This window comes from Protopterus annectens, chromosome 2.part2 (genome assembly GCF_019279795.1).
Source record: "Protopterus annectens isolate FY-2018-M chromosome 2.part2, PAN1.0, whole genome shotgun sequence".
Taxonomy (NCBI): Eukaryota; Metazoa; Chordata; order Ceratodontiformes; family Protopteridae; genus Protopterus; species Protopterus annectens.
Window position 1 is genome coordinate 564,890,347 of NC_056730.1, and position 19,913 is coordinate 564,910,259.

At 34.3% G+C, this 19,913-nt stretch overlaps 1 protein-coding gene across 2 annotated transcripts in view; it reads right to left on the reverse strand.

Moving 5' to 3' along the window:
- The window catches only part of SH3RF2 (SH3 domain containing ring finger 2), a 1,223,737-nt gene that overhangs the window by 147,028 nt on the left and 1,056,796 nt on the right, over window positions 1–19,913 (reverse strand). For both annotated transcript variants that reach the window (XM_044064026.1, XM_044064025.1), the window contains exon 5: window positions 10,153–10,244. In XM_044064026.1, the coding sequence (XP_043919961.1) occupies window positions 10,153–10,244 (92 nt within the window). The remainder of the gene's footprint in view (window positions 1–10,152; window positions 10,245–19,913) is intronic.

Consider the following 19,913-nt stretch of genomic DNA (forward strand, 5'->3'; position numbering starts at 1 on the left):
ATGTCAGCTAACGACGGAAAAAATGTAGGAACAAACTTACTTCCTTTATGTAAAACACTTAACATCTCAGAGTTTAGTGTTAATTTAGACAAATTAACACACTACAAAGGAAGTTCATTGAAAGTTACTGTGAACGAACCTTCATTTAAGTTTGTTTCTCCCCTTCCTTCCATTCCTCCCATTTCTTCCCCTATTCGGGTCGTTATTTTGAAAGTTCATATTTTCTCTGTTACAGCTACCAGACCCTGTGGTAACCTCCCGATTAGAGGTTCTGTTAGCCGTTGTTGCTTCAGCAAAAGAAACATTTTTGGCAATACTACCCTCCACAGAAGAAGCCGATGATGCTGACAGTCCTCTCCATTTAGAGCTACTACTCCAAGCTCTGCCCCTTGACCTGTTACGTGTCTTACGCATGGGTTTGCGTTGCCAATTAAACAAAACACCAGTTTTGTAATCTTTAAGATCACGAACTAGTTTGTTTCTTTTGCGTTGTACAATGTCTGTTTCCAGTTTGTTTATTTTTTCATTTATAGCTAACATTTGAGTACCGTAATTCAGTTCAGCTGCCAAACTTTCCTGTAAAACCATTATCTCATGTTTAATTTTCTCATGATTGCGTTGGTTGCGCTTAACCAAAATGTTAAGCCAACCAATGGTACAGGATAGCAGCACCTGTTTCCATTCATCAAACAAGTCTGTTTCCTCATCAGTAAATGGGGCTGCTGGCAGCTTTTCTATCCGCAGACCCCGTGGAGTAATGTTAAGACTGATGTATTTCTCAAGCAAACGAGTGTCAAAGTACAAGGCTATTTCCTTAGACATTAGTTTAGTGAGTTCAATAAAATGCTCATCAGCAGCGTCATTACCTCCGATGTTCCATGGATCCAAATGGGAATACCTCTTGTCACGTTCAGTAAGAAAATTAGAAAACAAAAATGAATCAGCTGGACTGCTCTGTTCAGAGCTCGTACTACGAAGCGACATGGTATTAAATAAGTAAATGTCCAGATAATAGAACAGGTAGGAATAAGACTGAATAAACAAAATCCAGTGACAAAAAACATACGATAACAAGCAATTCTGCCCAAAAACACACCAGCAGTCAGATTCCACCAAAGTTCTTTATTCCATCAACGATCTGGTACCTCGGCTATTCGCCTTCAAAGGATCACATTACAAGTTTCAAAATGAACTCATTTTATACTATTTAACTAATTAGTTAATTCATGAGTTAATTCAATTGTACTTCAAAATTTAAAGTGACCTTTATACATAAAATATGACATTTACTTATTTTGGTCTATTTAAACTATTTTAAACCATTTTATACATTTATAATATGACTATTCAGCACATACAAATCAAACTCATTTAATATATGTATATAGAAAATATTACTTCAAAATGTAAATATACACATAACAAACTTGATTATTTATTTATATAAAAATATATCTAAAAATTAAATCCATGTTAATGATTGTAAAATAATTCAGTATCCAAGTGATATATTTACATGTCATCCCCTAAATTTTAGTAAATAAATATATGTGCAAAAATATGCCTTTGTACATTATTACAAGCCCAGCTCCTGATTTAAACCAAATGGTTTCAATGTTTTATATTTAAAAAATCTGAGAGAAATTTTAAATATCAATCTTTCACAGCATATTGGATCTACCCCAATCAGGGTGGGCACTTTTGCATGTGGTTCATGCAGCATATGCAATAGGGTCATCAACATTGAAGTTATTAATAATATACTTCATATTTCTAAACACTTTTTTAATTGTAAGTCTACTAGTGTAGTATATATATTAGGTTGCTCATGCAAGGACATTTGGTATATAGGACAAACTAAAAGAATGATAAAAACTAGAATTTTAGAACACCTAAAGGACATAAGAAATCTAAATTTCCTTAGTCCGGTTGCCAAGCATTTCATGGACATTCATGATGGTTGTAGTGATAGTTTGAGATTTTGTATATTGGGAAAACCTTTTGTCTGTAAAGGAGATGATGTAGTAGGTAAACTACTAGAATTGGAAACAAGGATGATACTTAAATATAAAACATTGAAACCATTTGGTTTAAATCAGGAGCTGGGCTTGTAATAATGTACAAAGGCATATTTTTGCACATATATTTATTTACTAAAATTTAGGGGATGACATGTAAATATATCACTTGGATAGTGAATTATTTTACAATCATTAACATGGATTTAATTTTTAGATATATTTTTATATAAATAAATAATCAAGTTTGTTATGTGTATATTTACATTTTGAAGTAATATTTTCTATATACATATATTAAATGAGTTTGATTTGTATGTGCTGAATAGTCATATTATAAATGTATAAAATGGTTTAAATAGTTTAAATAGACCAAAATAAGTAAATGTCATATTTTATGTATAAAGGTCACTTTAAATTTTGAAGTACAATTGAATTAACTCATGAATTAACTAATTAGTTAAATAGTATAAAATGAGTTCATTTTGAAACTTGTAATGTGATCCTTTGAAGGCGAATAGCCGAGGTACCAGATCGTTGATGGAATAAAGAACTTTGGTGGAATCTGACTGCTGGTGTGTTTTTGGGCAGAATTGCTTGTTATCGTATATTTTTTTACCACAAGCATCTGCCCTGGTCCAGTATCTTCAGTGTGTCAGTGTCAGCCATGTCAGAGGAAAGTAGAAGAGAATCAAACTCTTTGCTGATACACAACAATAGGTGCAGCAGTGGCGGATGGTGGAATAGTCTAGAAAAGGATTTGGAGAAAGGTGGCCTTTGAGATTCAGTACAAATAAATGCAAATTACTTAGGTTCATAGGTTAGTACTAAGCTAACTGCTCTTACGAGCTATTTTAAGCCTAGCCAATTATCCCTTGTGAGACTCAAACCCTGCACCTTATGTTTGTAAGGCAAACACTGTAACCATTAGGCCACCCTCCCAACCCCTTACACTGCGCATAAAACACAACTCTAGTGTAAAGTGTTAACTGGGGGGGGGGTGCAATCAATAGAAACAGCAGGAAAATGATCTAGGGATGTTGGTGATGCTTGCATTAGGCGACCAGGAGCACATTGAAAGGGCAGTGGCAGCAACAAACAGAATTCTGGGGTACATCTTTAGGGGAATAGATTCCTAGGTCAAAGAGGTAATGCTTCCGTTCTACTGGGCCCTGGCCAGACTATGACATGAAAAGGGACATGAGGCTTGTAGAAGGAATCAAGTGGATAGCTACTAGAAAGATCTATGGAATGGAGGAGATGAAACATGACCAGGAGTTGGAGGAGTTAGAGTACTGAGTTGAGACCATGCAAGACAGAAGGAAAATTAATTTAAAGGGGTCACTCTGAACAGAAAAGACAGCAGGGAAAAGCAGGGGCACAGGGAAGCTGACTGTGCAGACTATTTACTTCCTGGATCTCCAAAAGTGGACACATGGGAAAGACAAGCAGAATGGGTTGCAGAGAGTGAGTCCACAGAGGCCTTCAAGTGGGTGCAGGACAGGTGCATAAAAGGGCAGATGAAAGGGTGGTACAACATTAAGACACTTAAAAGGGCAGACTAGAGAGGGACATGTTCCTTCTACTGTCTGTAATATGGACTTCTGGATCTGGTTCTTAAACGAATGGCAGCTGAATTAGTTAATAATCAGTGTCAGAGGAGAACTGATAGGTTTTATATCTTTAATTCTCCCCATATATAAAGAATATATTCTGGGCATTTTATTTATACACATATGATGGCTGCTTGTCAAATACAGGTGTAACCCTTAAACTCTAAACTCAAAGAGTGGATGCTCTCACAAAGAACATATAAAATGGGAAATAAAGGCCTACTGTTCCTGAAGTTTAGTGCTGCAGAAAAAAGAAGAGTAGAGCTTATGTCAGAAGCTGTGACTGCACACAACAGCCTAGATGGAGTCATTAATTCCATGAGCAGGACAGAGTCATTGGTTGCAGACTTGCAAATACATATGCATATCACTGACTTGAAGACTTAAGTCATTGAAAAGACATGTGGAGTTGTGACTTCAAAATTATAGCAACTTCAAAATTATTAAATATGGTATATGATTTTATAGGTAAGACCACATTACAAAAAAGAATGAGTGAGTAAATATTGCCTGTTTCCCTTGTCATGGAAAGTAACATTAGCTGGCTATGATACTAATTTGGCTAAATATATTAAAATAATCAGACTATTATCATATCTAAGGTAAAGTACCTCCTCATCTCTGGCAATTCTGGAACATTTTACTGCAAGTTCACAATGCAGCTTATTTCTTCATAACACTTCCCGAATGCTCCGTTTGTTACTTTCTGAAATGTGGCATAGCATACTTTGTATCATGAAGCTGTCACATTTTATACGTCTAATGTCAGTTCTGCCAAGTCATCTTCACAATTTTATGCAAAATTTGTGAAAAGCCATACTGCTGAATAGCAGTTAATATTCAACACTGACAGTTATGATAATAAAGTGTAATAAGCAGTGTGTACAGCTATTTAAAATGCACCCCTATTTAAAGTGACTGCACATAGATGCATTGCTCAGTTTTTAAGCTGTGCTCTTGGTCTTGGTTATGAGTTACTTTAAGTTATATAACATCCGAAGAAAACAAAGTGATAGAGATTTTCAGTGTTCAGGCTGGGAATAATTGAAATATTTTCAATCAACAAATAAAGTAATTGTTTGCATTTTTAGAAAGAAATGAACAATCTTTTTATGGCTAATGATACTACAAAGAAGCATGTGGGTACATTACTCAGGGGGCCAGTTCAGAAAGGTTACCTCGTGGTAACCATTTCTGATTCAGGGGCAAGCCTACATCTATGCTGAAACATGAAGACTGCAGCACCATGGTGGACTGTCCCAAATGCTAATGAGGTATTCCAGGAAAAAGGCAATTAGCCATATGATCTCCAGCAGAACTGCCTGTGGTAAGGCATTTATGCATCTGAGTGATTCAGACAATCACTTGGTTGTGCAAAATTAACATGGCTACTTATAGCTGCTGATGTTGATGGACAGGGTCAAAAGCTAATGTTTGCCCATAACTGTAGTGGTAAGTGCTGGGAAGTTTAACAGACAGGTGTGTGTGTGTGTGTGTGTGTGTGTGTGTGTGTGTGTGTTTGTGTGTGTGTGTGTGTGTGTGTGTGTGTGTGTGTGTGTGTGTGTGTGTGTGTGTGTGTGTGTGTGTGTATCTGAGGGGCTGCATGTTTGAGTGTATGTGTGAGTGTGTGTCTACCTGGCTGCCTGGGACTTCGTGGGGGGGGGGGAGTAGTGAGATAGTATGTTAAATGAATATGGCTATGTGTATAGAGTGAATGTGTGAGAGGCGGTAGGCATGGGAGCTGACATACCTGCATACTCTCATAGAGTAATGAGCAACTCTTGCAAGATTGTTGAGGAAGAAAGACTAGACAAGATTTGGGATGCATGGCTATATGTAAAAAGGCCCTTTTAGTCATTAGCCTAGTACATACCTTTGTGCGTATGAACCAAGGATAACTCTTACATCATGTCTTGAGGCACTTAACAAAGATGTGGATTGGTGGGGGGAACACTAAACACCACGAATGACTCTTTTAGCAGTGTGCCTCAAGGGCAGTGATGAAAAGAAAAAAAAAGAAAGATAATATTGGTCAGAGGGGACCACGATATGCCAGGGAATCAGGATATTGTAAATAGTGTGCCTTAAATACACTAAAAAGGATTCAAACCCTGCACCCTCACACCTCCTACAGAGAATATTAGTCTTCTCCACCACCACTAGACACTAGCAATAACATGGAATAATAAGTAAAACTGAAAAAAAAGTACAAAGAGGTGGGAAAAGGCTTCAATCGCTTCATCCTTGACACAAAACGCAGCATTTACCCAGTATGCTAACTAGTTAGTGTAGTAAATGGACTTTTTATACTATGCTGAGGATCTTGGGTATTATTCAGGGCCGGTGCTAACTGCCTCAATAAAGCACTGATCTACACTTACAGTACTTAACGGTGATTCAGAGTCATGCAAATTAGCTGATAATGAGATCTTTTTTCATTGTCTCTAAAGTGTTTCTAAATCATGAAATACAGCATTGTGGAAACAGACCGTTTTACCACAGCTCTTACCATGACTGATACGGTTGTTTCTGAATCCTTGGGTCAGTGTTGTGTGTACATTTATTTTTGGAATCTTCCAAAACTGCAAAAATATAGAGATAAATTCTATTGCCAGTTTTTTTTTTAATGTTAAAAGGATATTTTTGAGCATACATGGCTGGAAAGTGCAGAAAGACTTCATTTAATCACTTCTGTTTGAAGCTTAATAAAGCACTGAGATGCAGCATGTTGCTGAATTAAAACAGCATGCTGTGAACTGTGAATTTGATTTGAGTCTAGATGCAAGACTTAGAGACAGATTTATGAGTGACATTTTATAGTAAACCTTTTTTTTTCCCTATAAATTTGTTAACCATGATATAGTACTGTTTACAACTGACCAGTTCCAGTCTCAGCTTGGGAAACATAGCAATAGAAAAAAACAGTAAATGAAACAATATACAAAACTGAGCAGTATAAAATGGTAGAGAATAAAATGTAGTAGAAAAACAGTTTTGAGTAACATAATACATTTTAGGTGAGAATTATAACACAATCGCTATATACAAAAAGATAACTCTAGGCACTTGATTGGAAAGTAGGTGGATACACAATAAAATACAGAGTTGGCAGAGTAAAATTACTTTCTCAATCGAATTTAACATTTCCATTGCATTCCATATTGTCTTAAGCATGGCACCTACAGAAAGAGATAAGCAACAAGGAAACATGTGGCACAGGTTAATGATTTAGAATAATTTTTGAATATCTTGCAAACACTTTGTTATTTGTATAACTGTAAAAACACTCTCTATATGTCTATAATTTTAAAGAAGTTAAATGCCATAGCTGTAGAAAACTGGGACACAAAGCACAAGCATGTCATAGTAAAGTACAGATTCAAGAGAATAATAAAAGTAATCATTTTCACAAAAAAAAATAGTAATATATATGTATATGAAAACATGAATAACAGAAGCACCTGCAAGATGTTAAAATGGATCTTGAAACAGACCACAACGTTTTTAAATAATGGCAAATCAATCTTAATCCATGTAACAAATAACTTTTATTAAAAAAATCCCTACAAATACAAATAGCTTTCAGACCCCCATTGCCTTCACTAGGCTGTAGTAAAGCAAAACTTAAAAAAACAATGAAAAGGGCCGTGAAAGCAACACTGAATAACTAATGTTTTTAATAAGTTTTCACAAAAGAAAAATAATAATTTATGTCTGTGTTGATTTCTATTGAATATCCATATAAATTTGGCATGAGAAAAGTGTTTGTAAGGCTAACTTTGCAATTGGTGTTAACCACCTTTTGATCCAGAGGAGTTACCTGGCATTTTGTTTACATTGTTAACTAAGTCATTAATGTGTTCCTCGCCAAAAAGGAACCTTGGCTTTCGTCACACAAGAAAATTATTTTCCTGTGCCCCTGTTCAGCAGAGCCACAGAAGTGATCCCCGGGGTGACTTTCCTATTTCCCATCCAATCATCAACATTTTTCTTGAAGAGTGCTAATGAGGAGCCTTGTTTGATATAGATAGGTAGTTTGTTCCAGAGTATGGGAAGTCTCTGGGACAGGAATCTATCCCTCCAGCATGTTCTGTTTATTGTGGTGACAAGGTTTAAGTCCCTAGAGCGTGTAGCTTGGAGGGATTGGGATTTCTTTAAGTAGAGTATGTCCAACAACTCTGAGTTTGACATAGCTTTGTATGTTAGGCAGAGATTGACTGTGAGTAGGAGATATGCAACGGAGTAAAGCTGGAGTTTTTTGAGAAGGTCTGTGTAGAGCATCTGTTTGAGGCCGGTAATCCTCTTTGTGATGTATTTCTGCAGCCTTTCCAGTTGTTGTAGATGTCTTGTGAGGTACATACCAACAGGGGCATTGTACTCTACAATGGGTCTAATGAGTGACGAGTAGAAGGGAACAATGACTTCTTTTTTCCTGGATGAGAAACCTTTTGTGATGAGGTGTGCCACGTAGAAGGATTTCCTGACTACTGTGGCGATGTGATTATCAAAGGAGAGACTACTGTCCAACTGTGTCCCAAGGTCTGGCATGTTTGTGTATTTCATTTGTAAAGATACTAAATGGTAGTGGCCACCAAAATTATCCTTAAACTACTTTTATATCTAATTCATAGCAGCAGAACTTTGTAATATGCCAGATGTTTACTTCTGCTTGATATTCAAGGTAGGTTTTGAACCACAGTGTTAGAAAGTCACTAAAGCCTAGTGATTGTAATCTTTAAAGCTTTGTTGGGTGGATTCTATCATCAAAGGCTTTACAAAAATCTACAAGTTAAGCTGATATGATTAGTGTTAGCCTGTTGTGATAATTCAGGTATTCTGTAAGCTGAACATGCACAATATTTTCAAGTATTTTTTATAGGGGATTTACGATACTAATAGGCCTTTAGTCTGCTACTCTGTTACATTCAACACTTTTAAAAGTGGCATGAGTTTGGAGTGTTTCTGGATTGTTGGGTATGTTCCTTGTTTGAGACTTCAAAATTCTTAGGCACGCAGTACAAGCGGACAGTTCTTTTTGAGATACATGGGAGAAAAATTACCTTCGGAAGGTGATTCATGGTCTTTAACTCACTCAGTTTTTTTTCACCTGTTTGATAGTCGTGGAATGAAAGTTGACAGTTTTAGGGAGGACATATAGTTTTTATGTTAATGAACTGTTACTAAAGTAATTGTCTGTGTTTTTCCCATGACAGATAGTCTTGACTGGGATATGATCATTAAGATTGTTGGTTATAATTCTGCTGCAGATGTTCTTTAGTCCAATCAATATATATTTGTATTTTTTATTTTTTAATTGCTTCTTGTTGCAGTAGTTATCATAAGGATACATTTAGTAGAGTGGATACTGTCTGGGATGTTTGCTGTTGCAGAGTTCCAATGTATCATAAAGCACCCAAGAAGAAGCAGTGAACTGTTACAATTACTGCAAAACCAATTTAATGTTTTGGTACAAGTCTGGTTGTGGTTACAGATACATGTAACCATTATGAATATAGGAACATGCTTGACATTTTCAATAGTTAAATTGACTAAAGTAACTAGGATAGATTTTTTTCCCTTTATTGCTGTTTTAGTTATTTTTTTACCCCTGTGGAGGAGATCAACACCTCCTACTGGTGCCTCTCCTCAATCCTGGACACTTCAAGTCACTCCTAACCCCCCTGGACCTAATTTGAAACCCTCCCATTGGCTGAAAGGAGATTGCATTGTCTCAGTGTAGCATCATATTTATGGCCAAAGTGATTTTTTATTCATATGCCATAGCCATTTCCCCATTGCATTGCTCAATATTCAATGATATAAAGCAATGCTTTGGATGGAATATGGAGTTTGTATTGTTGTGGACATGAAGGAGGAGCTTGTTTTGAGCTATGGTCAAAAAAGAAGTTTAAAGGAGAAGAGCATTATTCAGTATTCACTCCTCTCCTGTATTTTCAGCTTTTTTTCTTGGTATTATAATGCAAGTGTTGAGATTTCAATATGGATCCAGTATACAGAGCATTGAACAATGCTCTGTATATATTTATGTATTTATTTATTTATTTAATTATTTGTATTTGTTTTCCAGGGTATAGCACTGATCACCATAGACCTGTTTTTAGACTCAGCCCAGGAGCAGTGTCTGGTCATGTGACTTGGTCAGAGTTACACAATTATGTAATGGAAGTCAAGGGAATTAAACCTTGCACCACTGGACCACAGGAAACAGATGAAAACATGCACACTTCTATATAAAATGACAGTACATGAGGTTAGTGCTCAGTTTATATTGTCTGTGTCAGTAATAATGACTTTAAGTGGTATTCTCACTTTCTGTGTCAGTTCTTCAAAGCATAGATCTCTTTTTGTTGAGTGACATAGCTTAAATACACAAAAATCATGTTACATAATTTTATTAAGCAAATTTCAACTACAAACTATTATCAAAGATATCAAAGACAGATTCAGAATACAAAAGCTTAGCAACAGTATAAAGCCCACACACATTTCACAATACTTACATATCTGTAGCCACTTGTTGTTGTGAGTTCTGAAACCCCATGATAGAGGATGTAGGACCCGGCACTGCTGTGATGTCAGAAGAAGCAGTAATCTGAAAATAAAGAACATGAATTTTGAGAGGCTACTATATATTACATACTCCCACAAAAATGTAAATGTATACACACACACACACACACACACACACACACACACACACACACACACACACACACACACACACACACACACACAAAACTTATAAATCTTATTTTAAAATAAATACTACATGGAAATACAGCTATTTCATAAATGGAAATATCACATAGGAACTTTAAACACATTTCTTATATATTTTGCTTACAAAGACTTTGTAGTTAGTCATTTTTACTGGGTTCCATTTCGTGGAGTTCAAACAAAATGAACTCACTTAAGGAAAGGGGCTCTCTCATGGAAAAATATAACCTATCCTGATGTTATGTAACAGCTTAGTTGGTTATGCTAACTAAGGGGATGCAAGGGAGAACTCAGCTGGATTGGGAGTTGGCATAATGGTTAAGGTGTTTATCTCACAGACACAAGGGTTTTATTCTCATTTTAGAAGAGAAATTGGCTAGAAGTAAAATGGCCTGGAAAGGCAGCTAGCCTAGTACTTATATTACAGTATGACAAAGCCCCCTGCAAGAGAAGTATAGAATGCCTGTCCCCATATAAAAACATGTTTTGTGTTTTACTGTGTCGCAGAGAGATGGGACTTGATAAAATCTATTGTATCTCATTTGCTATACTGCATTATTCATGTTATTTCACTTTATTTACCATTGTTTCTGCAATGAAGCGTGTACTGTACTTTGTCCTAGAAATTACTTTGATTTTTTCAGCTGGTGTATGTATTTGGAATACTTTAGTTTCTATTAATTGATCCATACAGAGTGCTCAGTTTATATCGACCACTTAATGTATTATATGTAGAGTGATTTTCGGCTGTAAAAAGTTTTGTTATTTCCCCCATTGTCTTGTGCATGTCTCCGTAACCTGGCTTTGATCTGTGCTCTGGCCGAAAGCGCAATTAGATAATCCTCTCCCTATCTGCTTAACAAAAAATATGCAGTGGGTATATTGTGTTATTTTGCTTGAGAAACAAGATTACACCAAATTATAAAGAATGTTTAACCCACTTTTGTAAGAGATTGTGTGTAAAATGACCATGTTCTTGTTCAATTCTGGACTTGAAACAATTCAACCCATGGCTATTTTTCATTGATATTTTCTGAATCTTCTCCTTCCTCAGATGGATAACTTTAATATATACTCTATCAAAAATAATAGAAGTCTTCAAAAGTTCCATTAGCTGAATTTAAATAAAGTTAAGGATCTGCCTGTTTTAATTACAACATTTAGACCTTGTCTCAAACAGCAGGAAACAGCAACATTTCATAGATATAATCATAGTGTGTTCCTGCTGGCAGATGAGAGCTGACTTAATTAACGAAGGTGGATGCTTCCAGAAGAATTTTCCTCAACATATAAAAACTTTGAACAAGTAAATATGAAATAAATTCAAACTGACAGCCCTGCAGAGTGAGACACTGTAGTTTTGAAATTAACAAACCCTGGAATTCAGAGAAAGTCCATGGGTGGAAGAATACCGATTTGACCCTAGTGATTCTGGTCATTCATCCATCTGACCAATACCATTGGGCTGAATCTGTCTTCTTTAGTGATCACATGAAAATCCACTGCCATCTGCAGAGTTTACTAGGCAAGTACAGAATGGAAGTAGGCTGCTAAGCCTTTCCTTTTGTGTCATACACATGCTGCATACACACCTACAGAACATTTACAGCCACCTTGCCACCTATTTGCATGTCTTTCAGATGAGGGAGGAAGCCAGTGTTCATGGAGAAAACCCATGTACATGTAGGAAGGACATTCAGACTCTGCACAGAAAATACCCATGGTTCTCAGTTGCCATTTAATCTGGTAATTTGTTTTGACTGCTATGTGTGTAGTTGTATTTGTAGCATGACTTCATGTTGTCAGTCTGACTGCACTGTGCCGTGATGTTTGTACTTGTAGCCTGTTTTCATCACGGCACAATGCAATGAAGGTAAACTATAGACACAAACGTTAGGGCACAATGCAGTTAGACTAGCATTATGATTGGATGTCAGATGAACCAGTAAGATAAAAGTAAAAGACATGTTAGTCTGAATGCATTATGAATTAATAGTTGTACTTGTAGTGCTTTCATCAAGTTAGTCTGTCTGCACTGTAACCGGATGTTTGTACTTGTAGCTTGTCTTTATCTGGGCACAGTGCAATCAGGCTAACATGGAAAACGTCAGCTACAAGTACAGCACACATTTCAGACCTAGTTTTCCCCCTTTTTCCTAGTTTCTACAACTTTTCAATATATATATATATATATATATATATATATATATATATATATATATATATATATATATACACATACATGTGTGTGTGTGTGTGTGTGTGTGTGTGTGTGTGTGTGTGTGTGTATATATATATATATTTATATATATGTATGTATATATATATATATATATATATATATATATATATATATATATATATATATATATATATATATACATATATATATATGTATGCATGTATGTGTATATATATATATATATATATATATATATATATATATATATATATATATAGATGTATGTATACATACATATATATGGGTCTACTTCTAATAATCTAAAACCTTCTTACCCAAAACTGAATTTATTGAGACGACACCACCAAACTGTTAATTTACAGAACAATCACATTACCGAATATTTTAACAGGGAATGCACACACTTGCACTTTATATATATATATATATATATAAGAACAGATCCTTGTAGTGAGGTGCAAAATTTTTCACACCTTATGGTAAGATCAAACGCTAAACAACACCAGAAATAAAGATAAAACAGACGGTAACAACCATCAGCTATGTTGAATTAGGCAGCGATAAGACACCGGCTCGGACTGTATAAAATCTTTGATAAAACACTTCCAAAACTTTGAAATAACCACGTTAAGCGCTTTCATCTGCTAAAACATGCAGACTTCATCAGAACAAATAACTTTGTATCAAAATGCTCATTTAAAAACTCTTTGGCGCCAAATATGCTTCACAAATTTAAAGTGCAAGTGCTTATATTTCACATTTATCATTTAAAAAAAATGAATAAAAATATAAAAATACAAGGTATATATAAATGATAATACACCTAACGTACTTGATCAAATTCATCTATTTACAACTTGTATATATATATATATATATATATATATATATATATATATATATATATATATATACAAAAGTACTTTGCTATTTGATGCATTATTATATAAAATTTATAATATTCCCACAATAAAAAAAACTTAACTATGACATCAAATGTGACTTCACGTATATATACTATCCTGTCAGTACCTACAAAATACAACGTGAGTCACATATTTATACTAATGGTACTGTGTTATCTATGATTGTATGCATAAACTTATTTACATATCTATATCTAGAAAATAATACTAACATATAATGATAAGGGATGAAAAGGAATAAAACCTCATACAATTATTTCATATCATATATAATTGTTACACAACAAGGAACCATTTTTTACACCTACCCTTACTGTAATTCCAGAAAAGGTTTTATAGATATATACTCATTTAAACCTGGTTCCCTCGTTGCATCTGTCCTTATTTGCCAGACAGTCTCCCTTTTACTTAATACAGCCTTTAGATTTCCTCCCCTAGTAGAATTGTACACCTGATCTATAATTCCAAATCTAAAACTATGTCTCTCATTATGTTTTTTTATGTGTCTGTAAAGTGCGTTTTTTGTATCCTTAGTTTTTATTTTATATAGGTGATCATAAATCCGCCTACGGAGCTGCCTCTCCATCTTCCCTATATAAAACATGGAACATAATACACATTTTGCCAAATATATGATATTTTTTGTGTTACAATTTCCCCTTTTAAACTTAATGTATGTCTTATTGATGTCATCCAATTTACATCCATCACTTTCATTAATCACATGGCACTGCTTACATGGCCCACATTTCTTAGTTGCCCCATTTTTATTAATATTCATTTTGTCTCCCGAACCATACTGCAGATATTTTTTTATATTCATACCCATCTTATATACAAAACTGGGTTTTGGGCCCACTATATCTTTTACCTCATCTTCCACTATAAATGAATTCCAATGTTTAAAATTTCATTACTATACTGTGAATACATCAAAACACATACTCTATTAAGGGAATTTGTATCAGTTGTAACTTTGTTCACATTCTTATTACTAAATTCCACACCTAAAATAGGGGGGTATTTTTTACCCCATTCATTTCTGACGTAGTTAGATACGTCTTCTAATAACCATCTAGGGTAACCCCTATTTGCAAACATAGAGGTGACAAATTCCATCTCCTTCTCCATCACCTCTAAATTAGAAGACATTCTTGCTACCCTTATGCATTGTCCTTTAAATATATTTTTTAATATATGTTTTGGATGATTACTAGAATATTCCAGGTATCCGTTCGAAAATGTTTCTTTCCAGTATATTTCAGACTGGAAGCCATTCATAGTATGTCTTATAAATGTATCTAAGTAAGCTATCCCATCTTTACTGATGTTATATGTAAACTTTAAAAATTCACTAGTCTGATTAATATATTCAATAAACTCTTTAATAACCTCATCTGGTCCATTCCATAATATAAACATATCGTCCAGAAATCTGGAATAATAAGATATATACTTATAATACTCACTCTGAAATAAAAATGTATTTTCCCATTCCAACATAACCATGTTTGCAAATATGGGGGCACAAGATGCCCCCATTGCTACACCTCTTGTTTGTTTATAGTACTCCCCTTCAAAGTATATAAAATTATTATCCAATACAATTCCCATCATATCAGTGATAAGATTAATACGATCCCAAGTCATATTAGAATGTTTCCTTAGACTACTACAAAAATCTTCCAGTCCTTCATCCTTTGGGATACTTGAAAATAAATCAACCACATCAATAGTTATATAGGTCACATTTTCCCACCATATATCTGATGTGAGATGTGATAAAAACATCCAAGAATCCTTTACCAAATGTGGGATGTTGTTATATATCGGTTTAATCCATCTATCAACTACCACTCCTATTTGGAATGTTTTCGATTTACTACCAGATATGATGGGTCGAAAAGGTGGCTTAACTATATTCTTATGTACTTTGGGGATACCTACAATAGTAGCCAAAATGGGAAATTCGACCTTCATAAAATTATATATATCTTCAGTTATTCTTTGATCAATTAAATATTCATCTAATGCCAAGTCTATCTTCTTATAACTTATATTAATCTCATTCAAAGAAGTAATATCATAATTTCCTGACTCAATCAATATTTTTTGCATTTCATTTATGTAATCAATGGAATTGTACAGTACTATACCCCCACCCTTGTCAGGTTTCATAACTCTTATGTTCTTATTACTAGCCAGCTCCACAACACACTGCTTCTCCTTTATACTTAAATTATCATTGGTCAACTGTTTGTCTCTTAATTTTTTAAAAAAACTGAATATCAAAACATACCAATTCCTCAAAATTTGACACCTTTTTATGGCTAGGGGGAATATAAGTACTTTTTTTCCTACATACATTTCTATTACTATTAATCCTATTCGTGGACTTATTATCATTGTTGGTAAATAATAAGGCTAAGTTTAGCCTTCTACAATATAATTTAAATTCAGTTATTATATCAACTACATCAAAACCAACAGTAGGTATGAATTTCATTCCTTTCATGAATAGTGAACCATGTTCTTCTCTAATAGTACTACTGGTGTAATTATGAATCTTTAAATCATTATATTGATAAACAATTCTTTCTTTTTCATCAGTACATATTAATCTATCATATACTTCCTCATGTGTATCTGATATTAATGATTCATCATAATAATGAATATCATTATTTGAAAACTCATTTTCTACCATCGATTTCTCCGATTTCTCTGATGATAATTCTGCTTTTTGTGTGGTGTGTAAAAACATCCACCTTGAAAATTTGTACCCCTTTCCTCATGTAACTCATCATTAACATCCCTTATCTTATTGTTCTCATAGTTATTATATGTATACTTCCAAATATATGCTTTATTGTCCTTATATTGTTCCATATCTCGTAAAATCTTTTTATTTTTTCTCTCATATATTTTACCTGCTTTAATATCAGCTAATTTAAATTGTTTATCATACAATTCGCTCCATTGGGGAAACAGTAAATCATTCATTATATCCTTATTCAATTTTTCCAAATCTATAACCATTCTACTCAATTTCTCATCATTCTTCTTAATTAATAACTTCCTATAATTTATACCATATGTATTAAATAAAGTATTAAATTCAGCCTTGGTATCATTGTCTAAGTTGACACCCATTGGTAACTTAAAAAACCTTAACCCCATGGGTACAATTCCCAGGGATATACATTTCATAAGATAGGCATTATCAATTTTAATACTTTTAAAATTCAACAACTGTTTTCCCATTAAATATATCATGTCCTTCAAAGTACCATAATTCACACTTTTTCTTCTCTCCTGTGGACCACTTTTACTATGGACACTACTAGTAGTAAATTCAAAGTCATTCAATAAAAAATTATCTAATTTATTAACTCCACAGTCTTTATTATGAACTTGCGCTGTATTGTCCCTTGGACTAGAAGAATTATATACAGTACCTTTTTCTATACCAGATTTTGATTTTGTTGTTGCTGCATAAGTTTTCACTGGCAACGCACGTTTGGGCCGAGCTCCTATACGTTCAAACTCATCATCCACTTTAAAAAGTGAAAAATCAAAAGTGAGCTCATTGTCAAACATAACACTTGCATTGTTTATAGTATTCCGATGAACAGGCAATTCATTTGGTAATTCATTTGATAACATATCCCTCCTCGGTGCTTCTCCCTGACCATTGGGTATCTCATACTGAGTAGATGTCTGTGTTGAAACCCCACAGCCAGATAGAACACTTTCCTTCCTCTCCACAGTTCCATTTTGCACAATACCGGCATTGCCTTGCATCCGCCCCACCAATTCAAGTAAACGGGACACTTCAGTTCGCAAGGAATTCACTTCACATCTCAACAAAACAAAATCTTCTTTGTCCAATAAAGCCTCTGTCTCTCCGCATACACTATCCATAGCCTCCGACATACTCGAACGTCAAACGCTAAACAACACCAGAAATAAAGATAAAACAGACGGTAACAACCGTCAGCTATGTTGAATTAGGCAGCGATAAGACACCGGTTCGGACTGTATAAAATCTTTAATAAAACACTTCCAAAACTTTGAAATAACCACGTTAAGCGCTTTCATCTGCTAAAACATGCAGACTTCATCAGAACAAATAACTTTGTATCAAAACGCTCATTTAAAAACTCTTTGGTGCCAAATATGCTTCACAAATTTAAAGTGCAAGTGCTTATATTTCACATTTATCATTTAAATAAATGAACAATAAAAATATAAAAATACAAGGTATATATAAATGATAATATACCTAACGTACTTGATCTAATTCATCTGTTTACAACTTGTATATATATGCAAAAGTACTTTGCTATTTGATGCATTATCATATAAAATTTATAATATTCCCACAATAAAAAAAAAATAAAATAGGGGTTACCCTAGATGGTTATTAGAAGACGTATCTAACTACGTCAGAAATGAATGGGGTAAAAAATACCCCCCTATTTTAGGTGTGGAATTTAGTAATAAAAATGTGAACAAAGTTACAACTGACACAAATTCCCTTAATAGAGTATGTGTTTTGATGTATTCACCGTATAGTAATGAAATTAAGAATATTATTATTAAACACTGGAATTCATTAATAGTGGAAGATGAGGTAAAAGATATAGTGGGCCCAATACCCAGTTTTGTATATAAGATGGGTATGAATATAAGAAAATATCTGCAGTATGGTTCGGCATTCAGATTCATAACCCAGAGGCTCCCTTCACTCTGGAATAAAATCCCAGTCCAGGTTAGGCAGAGTCCCTCATTGACTCTCTTCAAGAGGAATCTTGATGAGTGGATGGGAGATCGTAGGTTTACCCCGGGTATCACTTCTGTGTCACTGTTAGACAGAGGCACAGTATACTAACCTCGAAAAAGGGCATAGCAAAATAAATTTAAAATGGGTGGCGAAAGCCAAACACATTCTGGCTAGGCTTATAAATGCCCTAGGGCAGATAGCCTAGTATGAACCTATGAACCTATGAACCTAAGATTAACACCAAAACCAAAACAAAAACAGGGAGGGTGGGTGGGACTAACTGAACAGCAGAGTCAAAACTTCCAGTTCAGTTAATATTCCTTCCACACAGTTAAAATCAATTTAAATACTGTATTTTTTGAAAAAAAAGAGCAGATAAAGGTACTTAAATTCTCTTATACGTCCAGTTGAATACAGCAAGTTCTTAGCCAGCCAAAGCTGAGGTTTTTAAGCAGAAAATATTTCACACTGTACCACTTAAATAGGCAAGGACAGGAAATCAAAGAATGTGACTACCCCCACACCTGTAATTACTAGCAAATAACAAAATTCAGCAAACACTGACTAACTTCCAGTTCAGTTAATATTCCTTCCACACAGTTAAAATCAATTTAAATACTGTATTTTTTGGAAAAAAAGAGCAGATAAAGGTACTTAAATTCTCTTATACGTCCAGTTGAATACAGCAAGTTCTTAGCCGGCCAAAGCTAAATCGAAAACATTCCAAATAGGAGTGGTAGTTAATAGACGGATTAAACCGATATATAACAACATCCCACATTTGGTAAAGGATTCTTGGATGTTTTTATCACATCTTACATCAGATATATGGAGGGAAAATGTGACCTATATAACTATTGATGTGGTTGATTTATTTTCAAGTATCCCAAAGGATGAAGGACTGGAAGATTTTTGTAGTAGTCTAAGGAAACATTCTAATATGACTTGGGATCGTATTAATCTTATCACTGATATGATGGGAATTGTATTGGATAATAATTTTATATACTTTGAAGAGGAGTACTATAAACAAACAAGAGGTGTAGCAATGGGGGCATCTTGTGCCCCCATATTTGCAAACATGGTTATGTTGGAATGGGAAAATACATTTTTATTTCAGAGTGAGTATTATATATATCTTATTATTCCAGATTTCTGGACGATATGTTTATATTATGGAATGGACCAGATGAGGTTATTAAAGAGTTTATTGAATATATTAATCAGACTAGTGAATTTTTAAAGTTTACATATAACATCAGTAAAGATGAGATAGCTTACTTAGATACATTTATAAGACATACTATGAATGGCTTCCAGTCTGAAATATATCAGAAAGAAACATTTTCGAATGGATACCTGGAATATTCTAGTAATCATCCAAAACATATATTAAAAAATATATTTAAAGGACAATGCATAAGGGTAGCAAGAATGTCTTCTAATTTAGAGGTGATGGAGAAGGAGATGGAATTTGTCACCTCTATGTTTGCAAATAGGGGTTACCCTAGATGGTTATTAGAAGACGTATCTAACTACGTCAGAAATGAATGGGGTAAAAAATACCCCCCTATTTTAGGTGTGGAATTTAGTAATAAGAATGTGAACAAAGTTACAACTGACACAAAT